This window comes from Acipenser ruthenus, chromosome 29 (assembly GCF_902713425.1).
Source record: "Acipenser ruthenus chromosome 29, fAciRut3.2 maternal haplotype, whole genome shotgun sequence".
NCBI classification, from domain to species: Eukaryota; Metazoa; Chordata; class Actinopteri; order Acipenseriformes; family Acipenseridae; genus Acipenser; species Acipenser ruthenus.
Genome location: NC_081217.1, coordinates 7,782,739 through 7,804,768, shown reverse-complemented (window position 1 = coordinate 7,804,768; position 22,030 = coordinate 7,782,739). Strand labels below are relative to the sequence as shown.

Here is a 22,030-nt window from a genome sequence, read left to right as displayed (position 1 = left end):
TATAGGTTTTATTCCTGAATCAGTGAACATTGCACAGTGTGCATTTACACTCCCCCTTCCAGATTCACTATAGATGTGGTGTTCACCCTGTACACATTACAGGGTGACAGTCATTTCCAAGTTCATCAATCAAATGTGTGTTTATTTTTATATAAATAGTGACAGCATAGCAGCGTATAGACTTCATTTCCCACACATTAGTTAAATAACAATAAACACATAAATAATAATTATGATCACATGCTGAAAATGAGATTGTCATTCAAATGTTTTTTTTGTCACCTCTAATTTGATAGAAAACTGAATAGTAAGAACTGACCAAATACATTTCACTGACATGTACATAAAACAGAAATGGTTTAATCAGCGTTGATACATACTTATAAAAATACAATTTTATTCAAAGATATAAAACACTTGTGCCTCTCTAAGGGCGGGTACATATCGAGCGATCAATTTGTTACGCTAAACTTGTGAATACCAGCAACTGGAAAGTGTTTAATTTTATTCCAGTTTAGATTTAAAAGTATAAAGTATAAATCATTAACTAAGACCTGGGTTTTCTTTAACTACAGAATTACAACACCTATGGTCTATCAAGACCTGTCCCAGCTAACAGTATATTTTTTTGGAAAGACATCACAATGACTCCATACAATTAAGATTTACATATTTAAATTAAACAAAAACATGTTTTTGACATTCATAATTTAAAACCCGTTTAAAAAGTTCTTAAATATAAAAATAGTAATGCTGTGTAAAAAAAATATACATTAAAAGCCATAATAAAGAGTACTATGGAATATTTGATAAAACACCTGTATTATAAATTGTCACACGAATTTGCATTAAAAATAGGAATGTAATCGAGTAAAACTGCCATAAATGCGAAAATAAAAACATTTAATTTTATATAAGGGCAAAAGTGGTTCCAGTATTTTATTATACTTTCAGAGCACATATATTCAGTGCAATAGTTACTTCTGAGACAGAGAAGTGGTTGCAAACTTCAGTGTAGAGACAGATCACTCTGAATTATTGCTGTTTTCATTATCTGAAGTAGATTAAGAGTGAAAGCAGTGCTTTGGTCAGTTTGTTTGGATGTGAGATTCAATATCAGCCTCTGAGAGTTCCGATTGATGAGTCACATCCAATCACAACACAAGGAGCTCCCAGGAGCATACTTTAGGCAGCATTTATTACATGCGCCAACTACAGTCAGAATAAGAAACTCAGTCACTGTAGACAACACAACCAGACAGGATATCAAAATGGTGGCAATGGCCACAGCACTTGCAATCAATTTTTACCTGCTTTCAAAATAATAAAAAAAAAAAACTCAAGCCACTTGAAGTGCTGGAAATTGTATCAGATAAATTTGACACTATTCCCTACAGGAAAAGACTAAATACAATTTTCCTTGTTTGAAAGAAATACACTTTGAGACCAAGCACTCCCAGTGTCGCAGGCTGTACTGTGACGCTGCTAGTGTCCCCCGCGAGGCAGGATCCAATAAGCTAGTATGTTCAATGAGTCTATTGTCTCAGCCTCTGCTAGTGCAGCAGGAGTTGGTTAGCGTGCTCGTGGCTTCTGTACGGTAATATCTTTTGCATTTACTACGCAGTTCTTAGCCGTGAAATGTTTCAGTAGCTTCTTCCACAAGGAACTGCAGTGTAACAAATTCCGGTTCCCTGGAGAACACAAAACAGTTACAGTCAATGTTGTATCTGCAGGCGTACAACAAATAAATACAATCAACACATTTCACCTTGCTTTATTTATTATTTTATTTTATTTTTTAAAAATTTGGAATCAATTATTTTTCTTATTTTCTCCCCAATTTGAAATGTCCAATTATTTTTATTTCAACCCGGCTCACCGCTGCCACCCCCGCGCTGACTCGGGAGAGGCGAAGATGGATGCATGCGTCCTCCGAAACGTGTGCCGTCAGCCGTTCGCTTCTTTTCACTCTGTGGGCCCATCGTGCAGCCACCTCAGAGCTACAGCGTTGGAGGACCACACAGCTCTGGGCAGCTTACAGGCAAGCCCACAGGCGCCCGGCCAGTCTACAGGGGTCACTGGTGCGCAGTGAGCCGAGGACATCCTGGCCAACCTAGGCCCTCCCCACCCGGGTGGCTCTTGGCCAATCGTGTGCCGGCCCCTGGGAACTCCCGTCCACGGTCGGCAGTAGAATAGCCTGGACTCGAAGCAGCGACCTCCAGGCTATAGGGTACATCCTGCACTCCACGTGGAGTGCCTTTACTGGATGCGCCACTCAGGAGCCCCCCCACCTTGCTTTAAGGCTAGATTTGTAACTCATTTTAAAATGCAACTATATGCTATGTGATTCTTTTGAACTAAAGAAACCCAAGCCTCTCTATTTTACTTTAAGTTTATTTCTTTTTTTTTACTTATCAAACGATATTGTCTACATCTATCTTTTACTTTTTCTGTCAAATGATTTGTTTCAGCTTTTATTTTATTAGGTAACATTTTAATTGAAAGTAAAACCTCCATCCAATTACTCTGTTACAACTGGGAATGTCAACAAAGCAAAATGGGATATGTCCACCTTGTTAACTTATGGAAGACATGTACCCTGAGGACATGATTAGTAATCCTAAAATCAGCAAAGTTCAACGTGCATGACATCTGGATCTCATATCCAATAAAGCAGACATTGTATCTTGGTTTTCCAAAACCGGCATTCCCTAGGACCTCGGATAATAAGAAGCCCACTATTTTATTCTGACATATCAACTTGTTTCCTTGTTTCCTTTGTCATTGCATTGTGGACACAGAATTATAACATTTACACTTCTGAAGCTCAGTTATGAAATACCTTGTGAAACTCCTATAATAATGTGCTGATGACCTTCTAGATTATGTGTCTCTTACCTATGATGCAGAGTCCTTCCTGCGCTCTTGTTATCCCCACGTTGACTTGGTTGGGATCAGTAACGAATCCCAAGTTTTTCATGATCCATGACTTGGTGGGCTCCGTTTCAATCTCTGAACAGGGAAGAGAGCGCACAGTGGAAAGAATCACATAGCGCCACTCGCTTCCTGGGTGGGAGAGAGAAACAGAACGACAGTTACCACAAGCAAGTAAACCCTATCTCCTCTTCCTCCTGTCCAGTTACCACAAGCAAGTAAACCCTGTCTCCTCTTCCTCCTGCCAGCTCTGTATTGTACACGGTTATTTAGGGATACACAGGGCTTCTGTTTTCCTGTTTTTTCTTATGCAGAGTTTTCTTTTTTTTTAATGCTAATTGTTTTTTCTAGTACTGTTGATAACTGCTCAAATCAAATAACAACAGAGATGGGAATCATAGTGTGCTGCTATAGCAACAAAATACAGTCAACTGCAACATGAACAGGTCTGAATTATTAGTATTTATCCTAAAATCAGAATCTCTAGGTATACAGCATATTAAAACCAAAAAAGATTTAATTAAAACAAAATTAGCCACAGCACGGTTTTTATGCCAAAACTCAATCTGCATTTAAATAAAACTTTTAATGTTGCAAAAATGCTCTTGAAAAAGCCTGCTTACTAATAGTTGTAGTATTTCACAAAATAATCATGTTGCAAACAGCCTTTTGGTAAAGATCTTAGCGATGCCATTAATTAACTCCATGCACCAGGCAGCCACTATAAAACTCGGCTGAAGTAAAGGCACTAATCACTTCATGCTACAAGGGGTAATGCAGTTCATGTGTTTAATTAACACACTAAATGTAGCCCAGACTCTGCTGTTCTGAGTGCTCTGTGTTCACTGTGTACCTTGGCTCTTCATGATGGTGCTCACTGCTACGTTTTGAATCTCACTCTTCTGTAGCAACTTCTGAATTTCAGACACCTGGGCATTGTAAGGGGTAAGAATAGCAATGGTTTCAGGTCTCACTTTGGAAACATTGATCAGCAGCTTTGCTACGCGGACCTGCAAAGTAAAATATGAAACGATTAGTGAATTTCCATTCTTATGTACAAGGAGGAGAAGACAATTCGGAGTAAAGCAGTTTTTTTTTTATTTTATTTTTTTACCACAGGACGAAGTCTGCCAATGGTCACTTCGAAACTTCAGTTCTGTGCCTAATGTTTAAATTAGGACTTTGATACCTCAAAATGGACTTGAACTGATAGTTTTATTGCACCATTATTTCTAGACATGATCACAAAAACAAACCTCTTTCCTCTATTGGCACCGACATCTTCAAAGGGTACAGCGTTTTAAAGGTGTACTAATTCTTTAAAATGTTATTTTATTAGCTTTATTAATATTACTACTGATCCCCCTTTTAACGTATTAATCTTCACTTGTTTTCTTCCGTTATTTCAGGATATGCAAAGAATTCAAATACAACTTAAATTATCTCTATCTGTCTATCTATCTATCTATCTATCTATCTATCTATCTATCTATCTATCTATTGAAAACGCATTTAAAAATGGCGGCTAGCTCCCCTTTAATGATCATACTTACAGCCATTTCAGCTTCCTCCAGGTTTGCCTTGGAGTTTTCATTCCCCTTTTCGGAAGAAACCACCAAGCTGACTTCTTCTCCTACGACATGGCCAAAAAGTATTGGGGTGCACCTTTTCCATTCTGCATGCAGGACACTCGTCGGGCGAATAACATCCGTCTTCAGGCGGCCCTTATAAAACTCCATTGAAGGAAAGGCACAAATCTCTTCATGCTGCAAGCGAAGGAGTAATGCAGTTATGATCCATTTTGTGTGAATCGTACAGGAGCAATATCAGGCTTTAAGAAATCTGTTTTGGGTGTCAGGACCTGTAATTTAAATCATCAAGGTTGGGAATATGAATGGAAAGATATAACAAAATAAACTGCAGGACAATGAGTCAATACAGACTTTCTCAAGGTGACTCCAAAGTGGCTGTCAGTATTTAGTGGTGTTGACTGATCCTGTAAGCAGTATCACAAGTAAGCAGTAAAGGACCCTAATGCATTCCCACTCTCCCCTAATTAACCAGCAGTAGATCCATACCATACGGTACTGTGTATCAAGCATCACAGCCTGGTCCATATAGCGTTCAAACAGGGATTTTTCCATGCCCAGTTTCCGAAGTAGTTCATTTTGTACAACAGGGCGTAGCTGCTTATGGTCGCCTAGCAAAACAATCTGAAAAGAAAAAATGCACCACCAATGACAGATATGGCCAACAGCTATGGCAAAATGTTTGGGATTACCTAGAATTTTAGGACTGAGACATAATAAATTAATATATATATATATATATATATATATATATATATATATATATATATATATATATGAATATGAATGAACATAGATCTTTTATTTAACATCATGTAATCATAGTAGCAGTGTGTGCACATGTGCATGTCTTGCCAGGACACTTGTAAAAGAGGCCTCAGTCTCAATGTTTTTTTTTTTTTTTCCTGGTTAAAGAATGAATAACTAACTAAATAAATAAATAAATAAATAAATAAATAAATACAAATCAAAGAAACTACAAAATGATATGGCAAAAGTATACCGGAAGCCATAATAGCAGTACAGTATTTCAAGTTAGATTTCGAAATGTCACATTTTTCAATTTTTGTCAGTTTTTCGTTAAGCATATGGAAAACTGCAAAGCGGTGTGTAATTCAATATGTTAATGTAACATTATTCAGCAGGTTTCATTCCACTTTATGAAGAAAAATGTGTTTATTCTATAGCTGGACTGTTTCTAATTACAAATGTACTACAAGGTATTTAATTGGAGATGCATTCAGTGTTTATGATGTTAGTTTTTTAATAAAAACAAAATCACTCCCACATCTGCTACAGGATTTGTTTTCTGAAACAGGAACATTTAGATTAATTAAAATAGACCCCTGGAAGTTGTTGCATTAGGAGAGCTACCCAATTAATCTAAATGGTGGTAGATGATCTAAATGCAGCTGTCCTTTAAATCACTAAAAGATAAACCCCCTGCCATTTTAAGAGAGAAATGTACTAACAGCCTCACAAGCACAGTTTTATTATTATTATTATTATTATTATTATTATTATTATTATTATTATTATTATTATTATTATTATTATTATTATTATAATTTTGGTACTATTACATAATCTCACTCAGTGTCTGCTATTTAGATACATTGAATAGACCCTGATATCTCATAAATTACAAATGTGTGTTTTTCATTAAAGGTTTAAGAGACTATATAATAGGTGAGAAATGAATAAATGACCCCTAACTACTGGAGCTATTTGTATTATCTTAAATACACACGTAGACATGATGTCAGTATCACAGTGCTAGATTCATGCTCAAGCCATGCCACCAGCTCTACTTACAGGACAATTCAGAACTGCAGATTTTACTGAAAAAGACAGCACCATGATGAGTTACCATTGGACATATTTTAAAATACCAATTATTATTATCCATATCAAGACGTTCAAATACAGAAATAATTTTAAAGTAATTTCAATTGCAGACCAGCTCCACTGTATACTCAAGAACTGTAAATTCAAGAACTGACCTTTTCAGGTTTATAGCTGACAAGAGGTATGAGGGCTTCTGGCTCAGTTGCCATGGCGCACTCGTCAATCAGAATCTCCCTGGGGTTCACGATGAGTTTCAAGCTGGGACTGGCAGCTGCAGTGCAGGTGCAAAGGATGACATCATGCTTTGCCAGTTCATACTGCCGGGCTTTACTCAGTATATGTTTGTACCTGGAGAATTAAAGAAAGCTGTGACCATAGCATCCACAGCACTGCGTATTTCTGTTCTGAAATATCCAAAGTCTTACTGCAGAAATGACACAGTTTGTGAGTGTATCTTCTACATTCTTATATTATACGGATTTAGCAATGACAAGGCAGGCTTCATTTCTATTTACTGTTCAACTTCTTCATCTGTGAGGTCCTCTTCTCTTCGAATTCTTGCATCAAAGCTTAGGATTAGAGTTGAGAATGGATTTTGACTCGTTCGGATTTTGTGATGGAGGGTTATGGACCTGAAATGGAAACTTGTAGTTTATCACAAGACTAATCAAATGCAACCCTGTTTGTGATGTTCTACCTGTTAGTGTACGTGTAGTCCTATGCAAACACACCTGTGAATAAGATCTCACCTTCTCACCTCTTAAAAGGAACGCTTGCAGGATTTTTGTGGGAATTTCTTTGAATAAAACTGAAAAACTGCTAATTAAAATGATCCACGAGTGGGAATGTTACCTTTTTTTTTTTTGTAAAAAATATAGCATTGATTACATGGTGCTTTATGCATGATTAATTCACAGAAAGTTACATTTTTGCTTCACTATACATGCATTATAGAGAGGGAGTTATTTTATTTTGTATTTTAGTCAGATGTGTGTTATGTGTCCCACGGCACCCACCACCCACTCCCCCGTTTATAACGCTCTTTGGTTACAATGCTTATATTGTGTGTCCCTCGAGACCCGTGTTATAGCGAGGGAGCACTGTGTATATATGCATATATATACATACACACACACACACACACACACACACACACACACACACACACCCACACCTGAGGCCTCAATAAAGCTCTCAGAATGCACTTAAAAATTACACCCAATAAGAACATGAATGCAATCTCAGAACAGAAAGCTCTTGCGAGTGGTAAAAGGGAAGCCCTGCAGGTAAGAGTTTGGGGAGGAATACCTGAGCTCTGCCTTTGGTTTCCCCTCCCTGATGGATTTGCGGGAGAGCTGTAAGATGCTGCCAGGGTATGGGAACTCAATCATCTCCATCTGCTCACTGTACACCCTGAGAGGCCGCAAGGTCTCTGTGAACCTCAGCAGATACTCTGCAATGCAAACAAACCAACTGACTGATGGACCAAATATTTACTGGTTCCACAAATGTGTGAAAGAACCCGATGCTGGCACTAAATACATAGTGGCGGGTTTATACTTCAATGTTGCCACCATCGCTGAGGGAGATTTCAAGACTGGCGATCTAAGGGAGACTCGTAGCCACAGTTTAATTCGATCACGATCGTCTCGTTTACACAATGCTGGCACAGCACATAATAACGTACCAGCAACAACATCAACAGATTTGTTGGAAGGCCCACAGTAAAGGATGCACGTTTTCTTTGTCTCTTCAGCTTCATTCGTCTCTCTTGTTTTTTTGGCATTGCTCGCCTCTAAATTCATCTTATGGAACCAATAAACAATGTGAACTCCAACCACGGTCTTCCCAGTTCCTGAAAAACAAGCACACAGCACATTCATCTTTAAAAATGACCTGATGAAGTTTAAGAAAGGTCTTTACACCAACATGCCATTTGCTCCATTTTGTGTGAATATTATAGTAACACAAGGTTAATTTAATGACTCAAAAGGAGGCCTGAGTAGTTTGTTACTGGTTTTGTACGATGAACAGTTTCAGTGATTTTCATTTACAAAAAATAGTTGCAAATTGCATTTTGGTGTAAAGACATTCAAAAATCTGGTCCATACTGTCCAGTGACATCATTTCAACTGTAATACAATGTAATGAATCTGTCTTCTGAAGAGCCACTGGATAGAAGGTTAAAGCTCAGATATCTTTTACTGCACTTTACTTTTATAAGTAATGTTATTTTAAGTTACCCTACATTATAACTCCAGTGTATTATCTCCCAGCAAGCTACTGCAGTATTTATTCCACATGTGTTACTGTTATCTCTAATTTGCACGCATATTGTACCAACTACACTCTGTGTCGGCATCTAAATGGTCAAGAATAATACGCATTTTTCTCTTACCTGGTGGGCCCTGGATTAGCGTGAAAGAATTTTTAAGGGCCTGTCTTATTGCATTGTTTTGACTTTCATTCATTTGTGGGAGCCCAAGACCCTGAATGATGAAAGTCCTGCGTTTTGAAATTGCAGATCTTGAAGCTATAAAACAGGATTAAAAAGATACAGCATTAATATATATATATATATATATATATATATATATATATATATATATATATATATATATATATATTCTTTTCCAAGGCCAGCTGTGCTGTAAAATGAATATATTGCTATGCTTTGCAGCAAGCAACGGTAAAAAATGCATCAATAACTATTTTACCTTGAGAATGAAATAATGGTTCTTTTGAAAATCTGCTGTTGAAGTCCACATAGGAAGCTGCCACCCACACTACCTTCATGTACTTTTGACATTATTATTCTCAATAAGATGTTAACTGAAAGCCTGTGAAAACACAGTCCCTAATCCTCTCTGACCTGCTTAAGCCCACAAGCCACACCCCTGAACACAAGCAGCACTAAGTGGTATCAAAATTGGAGAAACCAATATATACTGTTTATCCATTGCAGTATGCATGTGCTCCTTTCTCAGGGCCACTAATGGCTTCGGGTAAAACACTGATGCTGTAATGCTGTAATGGTTCTTCTCCCTAAAATCTGTCATGCAAAATGAACAGTTTGAAGTGTCTTACCCTGAGGAGGGACTGTGTGTCCAACTGCAATGTTCTTTACAAGTTCATTGGCTCCTATAAGGCTGGCGATGGCATCTTCCTTGCGTCTGAAAATGTGACCAAAATGATTATGAAGAATGGAAATAACAAGGTTTCCTCTGCTAGCATTAAAATAGCAAATGCATCATCTCTTCATTAGCTGTAAATTTAAAAAAAACATTCACGTTTCTTACCAAAGGTTAAATGGAAAATGTACTGTGCTGTGAAGAGCTCACATTGATTTTGATGTTATTGAGTCTAAAGATAATGTATTGCACACTATTGTATTTTAATACTATGTGAAGCAAAACTAACATATAAATGCCATGTCATTTTTTTTTTATTGAATATGTATGACACATATTAATGTTGAATGGCCATTTACACAAAATGTTTAACTGTTCAGTCCTGCCTAGTGGTGGGTCGATTACAAAAGGTATATTTTAGAATAGGCTGTACTGTTGCACTCACGCGTCAGGTAGAAGTTTTGGGATCAGCTCCACAGTGAACTGTGTGTCTGCTTGAAAAACACACACTGGGGTATTCTCCATTGACATATGATTGATGTAGAATTGCACTTTTATAGGGGGAGGGTTCTTCATCTTAGATTGGTCCAGCGTGTCGGTAGTTATTCCGTGAGCTACCCATGTAAAGTTGTTGGGATCCACATGTTCTGAACAGTAAGGAGCTCCTTTCAAGTCTTCAGTTTTCCAGCTTTGTTTCATACCTCTGCATCGAATACATAAAAAGCATTTGCTGAGATCACATTCAATAGACCATTCCTTTTTGTATTCCACGGGTAGGTCAAAAGTGCCATTCTGCTTTCCACCTTTCTCCTTTATCCACGTTAGACTCATATCTTCAATGATTATGCTATCGTTTTCTGCCACAGCGCTTGAGGCTGATTCCATTTCACACAAGGGTTTCCAGATCTTCTGATATTCTTGCACATTGGTGTATCTCTTCTTTGACGCACGTACCGCATACTTGGAAAAACAGACGACAGGATTCTTTGCATGGTCTAAACACACCTCAAATTTTGGATGTATGTTCAGTAGCTGCACGGCTGGCACCAGTAACCCACGATTTATATCTGTAGTCATTTGCACTTGCAAAGTATCTCCAGCCTTGAGATTTAGGGTAAGATTAACATAATGATCAAAGTTAGTTTTACCCTTGAAGAAATTCCCAGATCTTCCATCAGTGCTCTTCCAGGCCTTCTTCTGGGTGGACGAGGACTCTACAGTTTGGCTGACATTTTTCTGGATAGGCTTGCGATCCATCACTAATTTTGCAGTTTGGTCACTACTACTCTCAACTGGAAACATGTTGCTGAAGATTTCAGTTACTCTGTCCCAATCTTCTTCCCTTAATGCTGCCACAATTTGCTGCCATGTATCTATCTGTACAGGGGTGGTGTACGGATTACACTGTGGTCCTCTTTGCTCGATGTTGGTCTTGGAGGTTTCCATGGAATACACTCTTCGTCTCCATTTCAGAATCATACACTTCATCTCCTCATCAAACAATGGTTGGTCGACTAACTGCAGATGCCTGTAGTTTATAAAGTGTGAATCTGGTAATGTATGTTTATTAAAAGGAAAAGAGACCCTGAAACCACCCCCCTTAGGTTGAACAATAAGCACAAATGCAAGCTTTTGCATGCCTTGTTTTTTCAGCTTTGAGGCGAGACTCAGCATGTGAGCTTTCTTTTCGTATGCTGATCCTTTCCCACTCTTTTGTGTAAACTCCATGCACAGCAGATCCATTTCTTGAATCGAGTACTGAACTGTTGTCTGGTAGAGAGCTGCATGAAGTTGACGCTGTACAATTATGTCTAAGTATCGACGAATGGGAGACGAGGCCCAGGTGTATGATTCGAGCTGCAAGGAATAGTGGCCAACGTTTGACTGGGGTGATGAGTTGGAGCGAATAGTGTATGACTTGCCAAGCAGTCTCCTGAACTCTGAAACTACGGGAAGCAATTGTGGATGAAAGTCATCAGTAGAAATCAGGTCAATCATCTTGGAAATGTCTCTGTCTTCAGCTGCGGATGCCAGGTCCTTCCATACAGAGGTCAGTATAGAGAATGTGTTGTTAGTTGCCGATTGCTCCTGTTGCTGGAAGGAGTCCTCAAAGTCATTCCCAGTTTGGCACCTACCCATGCGGTAGGTAAGGTGGACAGACAAAGGTATTAGGCTTCTGTATTTGCTCTTCAGCTGGCTGACTAGCTGACGGTCTGGACAACTCTGACATCTCAGGGGGGTGCAATCCTTTGATATATCTTTTTTCACAAGGTACAGTGCGACAAAACTGTTGAACATGATCATAAGTTCCTGCACCATCTGATGGGACTTTCTTTTCCCAGGGGAAATGTCTTCATCCGGCTGCTCATAGTGCAAGTCGCCCAAAAGCCTGCGCTTTCTGTGAATTTGTGAAAAGTGATAAGCGACAGCAAGGCAACTTTCTAATGAGTCAAACCTGAACTCATTCTGCTGTGTTCTGATGATGTCTTCCGCCTCCTCGTAAGAAAATGCTCTGTCTGAATTTATCAAACAAACTGTGAATGTACCTTTCACAACTCTGTCAGTGCCCTTTTCTACCAGCACCAATAAAGATATGGTCCTGCGATCTTTGTTGGGCAAGAGGCTAAGCAGGTCTGTACTTAGCTCTTTAGGAAGCATGTGAAAAGGTTCCCTGTCAGGGACATAGTAAGTAACTCCACGTTTTTTGGCATCTTTGTCTAAGGGACTGTCTTTTGCAACAAAACTTGCTACATCTGCAATGTGAATCCCAATTTCATACATGTCATCTAAATCTCTAACACTAACAGCATCATCAAGATCTTTGGAATTCTTTGGGTCAATGGTAAATGTTTGATACTTGCGAATGTCTTTCCTTTTTTCACCATTTAGTTGTAATTCATTTGACTTTTCCAGCTCATCAAGGACTTGCTGAGAGCGATTTGTGCTCAGCTGGTATTCCAGATTCAATGTTTTCAATCCTTCTTCCAAAGACATTCCTATAGGTAGGACTTCTGTCACAACCCCTAAGGGATAATAAAATTGCTTCCGCCACTCCAAAACCTGAACAACGTAAAGGTTCTTCCTCTTTGACTCTTCGTTCATTTTTTCATACCTAACTATGTCCCATCTGTTTTTGACAAACTTACGTATTGGAAGTGAATTCCGATTGTTCTTGCAACATGGAGTGTATATTTTGGTGACACAGTTGTTCATAGGTGTCATCACCTGACGATCATAACTGTCAATGGTACAGACAAAAACCCTGGGAGAGTCAGCCTTCTTGAGTACCCCCACGACTTTTCCACTGGGAGCAGCACTTTCATTTTCAGGGGATTTAAATATCTGTACGACCACGTGGTCTCCTGGAAACGACATGCCAATATTCTTTCTGCCTTTGATTCTGATCTGCATCATAGGCTCGTTAAAGGGTCTGCCGTAGCCTGAGTCGAACTTTTCCAGTACTAGTTCACAAAGTTTATAGATATTTGGTTGCATTTGCAAATATAAATTTAATGTAGGTTCTGGGAAATCAGTATACAAATCTTCTCTTTGCTTCGGCGAGTCTTGTTCTTGATAGAAGTCTTGCTCCTGAGAGGATCTATCATTTTCATTATTATGAAAAATATCCAATAGTCCTTCGTCTGTGACAGTCACAGTCATGTTCTTGGTTTCATCCAAAAGCTCTTGTAATATAGGGTCGTCAACGTTGTCGTTAAACTCTGAAGTAAATGATTCTGTATCGCTGTCATCTTCTTCTTCCATCTTGATAAATTTGGCAAATTCTACAACAGCTCGATCAATGGAATCCATGGTAAGATACTCTGGATAAGCAGTTCCTTCATTAACACACTGCTTAATGTAGCTCTTCCAGATCTTACTACAGTTTCCAAAGTAGCAGAGTCCTGCAGCATCCCCAACCACAATAACCTGAGACTGGGCTCTGGTCATGGCAGTGTTTAACACTTGGGCTTCATTGAAAAACTCCAGATTGTCTGAGTTTGAGGTAAGCAAGCTCTCCCGTGTTTGAACAGTCGTAATCACAATTACCCTAAACTGCTTCCCTGATTTAGAAAAAGAAAAAGAAAAATCATTAATACCAGCTGTAAAAAAAGTGCTATGGTTCTTAGTATTATAACACGATGTGATATATCCTGCTTTTTTTTTAAACAAATGTTTTACTTGTAACACTTAAATTATTATAAGCAGGGCTTTATGTAGTAAGACCACAGAACCATATAGCAGCAAATTCATGTAGTGCAGCATCTCTTCTGCTTAGTACAAATATTTAAGCTATTAATATTATGGATCATTTTAGTTTACCTTCACAGTGGAAATAATTGTACAAAGTCTTACCTTGTATATTTGCTAAATTCTCCACAGTCACTTTGTCCAAGTTCCTATTTCTCAGTTCTTTCCTTATAAGGATTACCTGACATTAAAATGGAATAAAATAAATAATAAAATAATAAATATATTTTAGGAGTCAATTATCATTTTAAAAAGTGTTATAATTATAGTAATTATATCACTGAAATCAATAAATGATAAAAAAGACAAACAAGAAAAATGTACAGTATCTTAAGGGAATTTTTTGAGAATACTATACTGAACCAAAACGAAAAGAAAAAAAGCAAGGCGTTTTTTACCTGGGCCCCATCAGAAACAACACAAATTGTCCTTTGTTCAGGATTTCCCCATTCAGTAGGCCAGTCTTTAAGCAGGCCCTGCACTGTTTCTGCTACTTGATTAATCTCCTCGATATTGAACCAGGACATCTTCGATGGGCAGGGAGTGCAGGTCCCATGGACATGGTAGAACATCAGCGGGTGGAAGCGAGGATGAGGAGGGACATTCCCACTTGCTTTGATGGTATCCCCCTTAATATAAAAATGAGTGGACACAAAATCAATGATGCCTTTAGTGGAACGATAGTTTTCATTGAAGATGATTCTGCTTTTTTTAGCTACTTCATGCTTTTGTTTCTGGTAGAAGTGGAATAGGCGATTCAGCAAAGTATAGTCAGAGCACTGACTGCCCCCAACCGAAAAGAGCTTTGGCGACATCTGCATGTGATCCCCAGCAAGCACAACCCTTGTGGTGCTAGTGGCAAGACTGAGGGGCATTATAGCAGCACACTCCAGCATCTGTGAAGCTTCATCGATCAGGATATGGGTGAAGTATCCTTGTGGGAGCTTTAAATCATGGAAATGCTTGGCCATCACGGTGGTTGTTATTATGATCCTATGGGAATCCAACGTCGCCCTGTCTGGGAAGGTGAATGAACGTCCATCTTCAGAGAGGTGACAGTACTGCAGTGTGATGGCATCAGTGGAGTTTAAAGGAAGTGTTTCATATTTTAATCTTAGAGGTACTGCCTCAGGGTGTCCGGATGAGACATAGTGGTGAAGATGTTCCTTCACATACAAATCTGCTGCACTAAAACAAAACAAGATTTAATATATTTTCTTTATGCAAAACAAATACTACGCCAAACATGGTTAACTGGTATCATTTAATTATTCATTGAGATCAAATGATTGCATGGGATATTGTTTAATTTTTCGGGGTGTAAATTGCAGAACACTCACTGTCCAGAAATGTGCTGTTTTATGAAAACCCTGAACACACAATGATTTGATTCTGCCTACCTGTTTGTATGAGTGCAGATCAGTACTCTGGTGCCTGGCTGCCGCACGGTTTCCATAGCTGCGTTTGCCAGTGTGAAGGTTTTCCCTGTCCCAAATGGTCCATAAATCAGCAGTGGCGCAACTGGTCCAGTTCTGTCCCCAACAATGAAGGAAATGGCTTTTTGCTGCTTTGCATTGCCTTTGGGAAATGTTCCACCGGACACAGGAACAGAACAAGCAGCGAAGTCTGGCAGCACTATCTTCACCTCTGGAAGGAGGTCTACAGCCAGGTGCCAAGTGCAGAACGATCGGAGACGATCCATCTGAAACTGCACCTCCACGTCATATTTCTTGTCCTTCTGAAAGTCAAGATCTGAACAGCACCTTTTGGACAACTGGAGGCAGATGTTTTTCTCGTCATTGGCATCCCGGAGGATTGTGGTTTCATATACCTTGTTGTTCACCTGAGGATTGGGGGCTAAAAGAGCTAGCTGGACTGCTTTCTTCAGCAGATACCCCTCATTAGTGTCGGGGGTCAATGCATAAGCCACAGGGACCTTCGCAAAGAGGTCTCCAGGAGGTGCGATCTGCATCCCAGAAAGAGGATCAACCAGCACGTCAGTCGTTGAGATGGTCACTTTCTGACTGAGTCTGTGATAGGGAAACATACAAAATTGAAATGTAAGTTGTCTAAAACCATTTGTCCTTACTTAATCATGAATGAGACAGAACAACAAAAAGTGAACTGTTTACTCTCAAGTATGACTCTGTAAACCAAGCTCTATGGTATTGCAACAGCTATTCTAAGTGATGGATACAATTCTTATGGGTCTGAACAGATTTCACTTGCATAATAAAAAGGTGCAAATTTCACTTTGAAGTAATACATTTAGCTTTATTGTGTAACATGTTTCTGCAACTAGATATGTTTGGTTTATTAAACTGGTTGATTTTTCAAAAATATAAAACCCATAAAAAAACGTATTGAAACATACTTGGAAAGCACCTCCTCTTCTGCCTGTTCTTCTCGGTTGAGGAAGCTGTGCATTTGCTCCTTGTAGTTCATTTGTGTGATGGGAGTCTTCTCCCCTGTCCTCTGTTTGTACTGCAGGGTCAGCACTGGAGCTTTGTACTTTTTCAGGAGTTGTTGCTCTGCCTCTGTCTTCTCAAAGCAGGGGACGATTATTCGGTTTCCACTGTTCCAGCGCTCCAGATCTGCAAAACTGGACTCCTTCCCATCCAAGCACATGTCTGGCTGGACAAAGTTCTGCTGACCAACTCTCACCTGAATCTTCTGGACCAGAACTGGTCTCATGTCAAAGTCGAAGACAACCCACTGTTCGTAGATCCCAGAGTTGACAGATTCAAAGAAGATTTCAATCAGAAAGGTCCGGTCTGAGGTAGAGAACCTGTTACCTTCTGCGTAAGAGTGGGTCTTTGGTGAGCCATCTTGAGTCAGAGTAAATGTGGCCCCAGGTTCTTGTTTCAGCAATGCAACATGCACCAGCGGTCTCTGTGAACAAGTTGATGTGGACAAAAAACTGTACATTAAAAGATGGCTTACTGATTATCGTTATCACATGGCATTTAATTCAGGCTTAATCAATTAACAAAAACATCATTCATTCAAGTTTTGTTGTGAAATACATCTTTATTAAATTAAAACTCCTGCTTTTTATCTACAAAAAGGTACCTGATCACTGTTTAAGAAAGTTGTCTTGATTTGATATGGCTTATTATTTCTAGAATACTGTACAAAGCTCTCAGTGCGAACTTTGCTAATTGTTGCATATCATTTTACTAAGGCTGATTAATCTGAGTGGAATAAAGTGATGCAATTCAGCATTTTCATCTGCTTGAACTGAGACTGTCCTGATAACACTGGTGTTAGAGCACCATCTGTGCTTCATGAAGTGGCACTGCAAAGCATTTCAATCTAGCACTTTAAACACCACAGGCTCTATTCACAAAACATTAAAGACTGTTTTAAGTAAGTTTAAGTAAGTTAGTACTTCTCCATTTGCAGTCTTGATGCAATTGCAAGATGCAAATACTATTCAACTGACATATTAACGTGTCTTTGGAGGATTCTAAAATGCAGCTGGTTGCCCTGAAAGATACAATATCATCACCTTTGTGTTTTAAAACGTCAATCCATTTTATGTTTACAATGCTAAAATAGAGACCATTCATTTGAATGGTATCTGCAGTTGCAATAAAGCTTAATAAACGTATATTACCTCAGATTGAACCTTAAAGCTCCACTTCAGCTGTGCTTGTCTCTCCTCACACTGAATCATTAGTTCCTTGTCACATGTGATGGACACACCCTCTATTTGCTGTGACATCTGCAAGTACACATTGGATGGTGGGACAGTATGAAAATAATACACTTGCATATACAAACACACAGCATGCAGATAATCAGTGTGGTCAACTGAATCGTGCTTTCATTGGACGGATCAAGGCTGGAAGGGTTTGTTACATGGCAATTGGCAGACGTACAATTTTAGCAGCTCAAGCGCTATTTGTCGCATGTTTCCATTGGTGGCCTTACAAGAACAGAAATCTATGCTCTATTATCGATATTTATTTATTTTCTTACTCCAAATTGTTTCTTTTTGAAAGGAAACATACATCAATTGCAGTGTTAAAAAGTGCACAAATATGAAAATGCATTTCTGGTTTGGTGATTTTATAAACACTGTGCTAATGACAATTTGGAGCTCTGAGTCTGTAAATATGTCAAAACTATGAACAAACAAATCCTAAATTTAACTTGGATGGACACATGTAACAGAGTTGTGCTTTTCTTTAAACCTTTTTTTTTAATCTGGTCATTTTACCCTTTTGTAGAAACTGATGCAGCACAATTGATAAAACAAGGGCAGACTGCCAAAGTGAGACTGCAGGCTAAAGATGTGTTGTAAAAGTGTGCACATGGTTGTCTCTAAACAGTACATGACTTACAATGAGAACCTCACTGCAGCAGGTTCTGTACTCCTCCAGTAACCTGTCCTGGTAGGAGAGTAAGCCATAATGCTCCACAGCTTTTCTTTTCTTGTGGGCCTCCCTGGCCCTCATGATCCACTCCTGCATCTCTTCCACTGAGTGGGCACGGACGCAGTTCTCTCCATATTCGCAGGTATCAGGCCTGCCAGAACGAGAAGGCAAAGACAAAACTGAGGGAGGACAAACATCCTCCAACACAAGTGTTTTCTCTCTTCACCAATGAAGACTAATAGTGTTGCTTTGCTATCTGGAGTCTTGTTTAAGGTTGAAACACATTATTAAAAACGTGATGCATTATCAGGGGTGCAAACCGTTTTTGAAAATTGGTGCTGAACTGTTTTGAAAGTTTAGCACCAGAGAGCCTACTGGTGTTAAATAATCAAACCTGCCCCTCCCCAGCTCTTCAATGAGTTCCTGTGTATGTGGATGAGTGTGGGTGGGTCATGTGAGTAGTCCAGACCCAGTGAGAAACTATCATCATCTATGGTTACAATGGAATAAGAAAAGTAAAAAATATTAAACTATTGGCACCAGAATTGAATGTTGCTGGTGCTACGTGAGGTACCCTTGCACTAGAATCTAATGCCACAGTGCCAAATTTGCACACGATTATTTGTACTGCAACCACCCTTCTGCTACTGAATTTAAACAGTAGTTATTTTAATATAAAAAAGTAGCGTATATGGTCTTGCCTCACTTAGATTCAGAAAGACTTGTGTTCAGTCATGGTATTTTTGTTGTAACCAAGTTAAGCAAACTGACTGTAGCACAGAAATAAAATGTCATTATTTTTTTAGATTCTACATGAATGATATGATATTATTAATCAAATTACACAGGAATCAAAATCCCATGCTAATGCACTGCAGAGCGGCAGTACCTGTCACAAAGCAGCATCTCTTGGATGCGGCGCTGGGGCGGCGCTCGGTACTTCCACTCCATCGCGGTGTCCTCGCTGATCATCCCAGCGTGTTCCAGGGAGAAGCAGTGGTTAATGAAGCTCTCCTGAGAGGAGAAGGTCAGCAAGCAGGCCTTGCAGTAGAGCTGAACCTGCGGTGCTGGTGGCACTGGAGTCTCCTTCTTCCTCGAGTGCATCAGCAAGTCACTGCGGTTCAACTCTCCTTCAACCTCCGCCTTCCAAACACTCATTTCAACTTCACTATGAGCATAGCGGCAACGTGAAGATCCATGCCAGCACGGGACACCCTTGGTGACGTATCTGCAGTAGGCAAGATTGGTAAGAGGAGGCGGAGGTCGGATCTCATTATACACCTTCTTATTGCTTCCTTCTGTGTTGGCGTGGACCAACAGTGGTTTCCAGGTATGTTTCATTGTGGATGTGCAAGTAGGATTCCTGTACAATGATTTAGCTGCGATTTGCTGGGGGCTACTGTAGAAGCAGGCATTGCAAAGCTCCTGGAATTCACCAGCAAATTCGATGAGGATTTTTTTCGAAGAGCTGAGTTGTTTGCTGCTGGCTTTTGGACCAGTAGGCGGTTGCTTTTCCATGAGTAGCTTCATCAAAGCGTTATACTGCAAGTTGTGGATTTTTTGAAAAGTCCACACAGTGGCTTCTTCTTCGCATCTGGCAAACGTGCATCGGTTTTGGTGTTTTGCGCACCCAGTGCCGACGGTATAAAACCAGCACTTGAAATACCTAGATGGGTTAGGAAACTGTGGGCGGCGCGATAGGTGCTTCCACTTGCTTCCATTGCCTTTCTGTCGGACCAGGAGCACCTCGTGCTTGCAATGGTGATTTACTTTCTTTACAGAATAAGTAATGTCATTTTCCTTTTGGGAACACAGTGAGCATGCTATACACAAGTCATGCGTCCTTAAAAGCTCACTTAAAACTGAACCATTTGTTTGAGGTGCAGTCATTGTTTATGCCTAATCATGCACCTATTGCAGTAAGAAACGATAAAAACGTCAAAGGAAATCAGGTTGGTTCAGTTGCAGAAATATGTTTTTTTTGGTTGTTGATCCACCATTGATTTGATCAAATAAGGCAGAGGGTGAAAATCCAGTTTGACCCCTGAGTTAAAAAAGGTTGGCGGTCTCTAAAAAGAAACAACATTATGATTAGCAGAGACGGTTACACATGTGGACAGCACGCACAAGAGCGTTATCATTCTGCATGTTTCAATGGATTATTACATGCTTGTACACATTCACAGTTGGCTTCATATAACATCTAAACAGGTGTTTAGTGTATTGTGGAAGGTTGTTTATTGGAGGCTGATTGTTCATATTATGATAGAACATTTCCCAGTCTATTTTTCACTATTTTTGTGGGTAGCAGTTAGATTACAGGACAGGAATAACCATGTAATTACACTGTAGTAATCATGTAATTACATTGTGATAACTGGGTAATTAGCAACGTATAACTCTGTGCAGTTACATGGCAATGGCCCATTTTGCTACCTGATGTAATTACATGGTAACACCATAGCATTGGTAATTTCCATGTAATACACACTTATTCCAACAGTAGTTACCATATAGGAAGATAAAATACAGCTAAACAAGCAAAGAACCATATATCTCGACACATGGTAAGTACCAATTTAAAATGACGTGGTTAGGACGCCTTTAACTGAGTATTCGACACTACTTTTTGACTAAAAAGTATAAGAAACAAAATGCTAATGAAAGTGCAGAAAGAGAAAGGGAGACACGGAAAAGTACTACATTTGACCTGTAGCTTTAAAAAAAAAATGAGGAAGCAGAAATTCATGTGATTATGTGGCAAGCATCCAAATAGGCCATGTAAGCTTACAGCTTTTCAATAATGATAATAATAATAATAATAATAATAATAATAATAATAATAATAATAATAATAATAACACTTTCTGTCAGTATTGCCACTTAGCACAAAATTCTAGATATAGTCTTTTTCGACATACTCCGTTTTCTAGGACTGACAACAATGAAATAAAATGAAGTTTCAGTTACCCTAATACGTTAATTCCTGTTCTAAGTTCACATCGGCATTTGGTCATTTGATTGGATAGAAAGAGTGGTGGCGGACACACAGGCGCTCTGTTAGCAGGTGCATCTGAACAACAGTATCAAAATAACATGCTATTCTGTAAAGCAGTTTTTCATTCATTATAAAGACTAAGTAGTTTAAACACTCCTTATGAGTGACTCTGGGTTCGGTTTCTGGGTTCGGTTGTTCTACCATTGAGTTATTATTATATTTCTCCAAATCGACCTTTATATGTGACAATGTAACCTTTCATATCTGCCAGCCCGAGTTCCTGTATTTCAAAAACATAGGGAAAAAAACAAACAAACAAGTAAATACATACATAAATGATCGATTGTTACTGCAAGGATCCGTACCAGAGTAAAGGTTATGTTTGTTCATGAGTTGGCTCACCGCAGAAGGTTCCGTTGGCTATAATAATGCATTGTTTCCTTCAACTCGATCTGCGAGTCTAGAATTAACAGTACATTCCTCGAGTTTACAATTGCTTGATTGAGATTATTGGTTAAACTGTAACTATATTTTATAATAATTTTTATCGGCTTTAGAAACAAAGTTACAGAATAAAACGTTTGTACTTACTGTGCCATTTTATATTCTTCATATTCTCTGGATAAAACGGAAGTTTGAACAAAACTAAACTAAACTAAAACAAAATAAAATGTCATTTTTATGTTCCTACATACAAATGATGGTCCTCTGTCGTTTTAACAGAATGCTTTTTAATTCTGTATTTGGTTAGCGGACTGTGGCAGCCTGTATTGACAGAATTGTATTTCCTGTAAATAAAAATACATAAAAAAGTCGGCTGTTTTAAAGGTTTAAGGCAGTGCATAATACGATTAACACCCGCCCCTTTTATTCCTACTGACATCACAGTCTGTTCACTCT

At 39.0% G+C, this 22,030-nt stretch overlaps 1 protein-coding gene across 2 annotated transcripts; it reads right to left on the bottom strand.

Moving 5' to 3' along the window:
• Positions 1 to 125: 125 nt before the first annotated feature.
• On the bottom strand, positions 126 to 21,968 carry LOC117419971 (helicase with zinc finger domain 2-like). Of its 2 annotated transcripts, XM_034033435.3 has the most exons (20): positions 21,722 to 21,947; positions 19,022 to 20,201; positions 18,100 to 18,283; positions 17,370 to 17,477; positions 16,125 to 16,642; positions 15,151 to 15,780; positions 14,149 to 14,938; positions 13,856 to 13,931; positions 9,948 to 13,563; positions 9,459 to 9,544; positions 8,770 to 8,904; positions 8,059 to 8,226; positions 7,680 to 7,824; positions 6,887 to 7,003; positions 6,527 to 6,719; positions 5,013 to 5,147; positions 4,488 to 4,700; positions 3,788 to 3,944; positions 2,899 to 3,066; positions 126 to 1,691 (listed from the first exon to the last, which is right to left on the bottom strand). In XM_034033435.3, exons 2-20 carry the CDS (start codon positions 20,020 to 20,022, stop codon positions 1,573 to 1,575), a joined length of 8,559 nt encoding a protein of 2,852 aa, XP_033889326.3. In that variant the 5' UTR covers positions 20,023 to 20,201; positions 21,722 to 21,947; the 3' UTR covers positions 126 to 1,572. The 2 variants fall into 2 exon arrangements, with proteins under 2 accessions (XP_033889326.3, XP_058859696.1); XM_059003713.1 differs by lacking the exons at positions 126 to 1,691; positions 2,899 to 3,066; positions 3,788 to 3,944; ... (2 more) ...; positions 6,527 to 6,719; positions 7,680 to 7,824 and having other exon boundaries at positions 6,929 to 7,003; positions 21,722 to 21,968.
• Between the last annotated feature and the right edge of the window lie 62 nt (positions 21,969 to 22,030).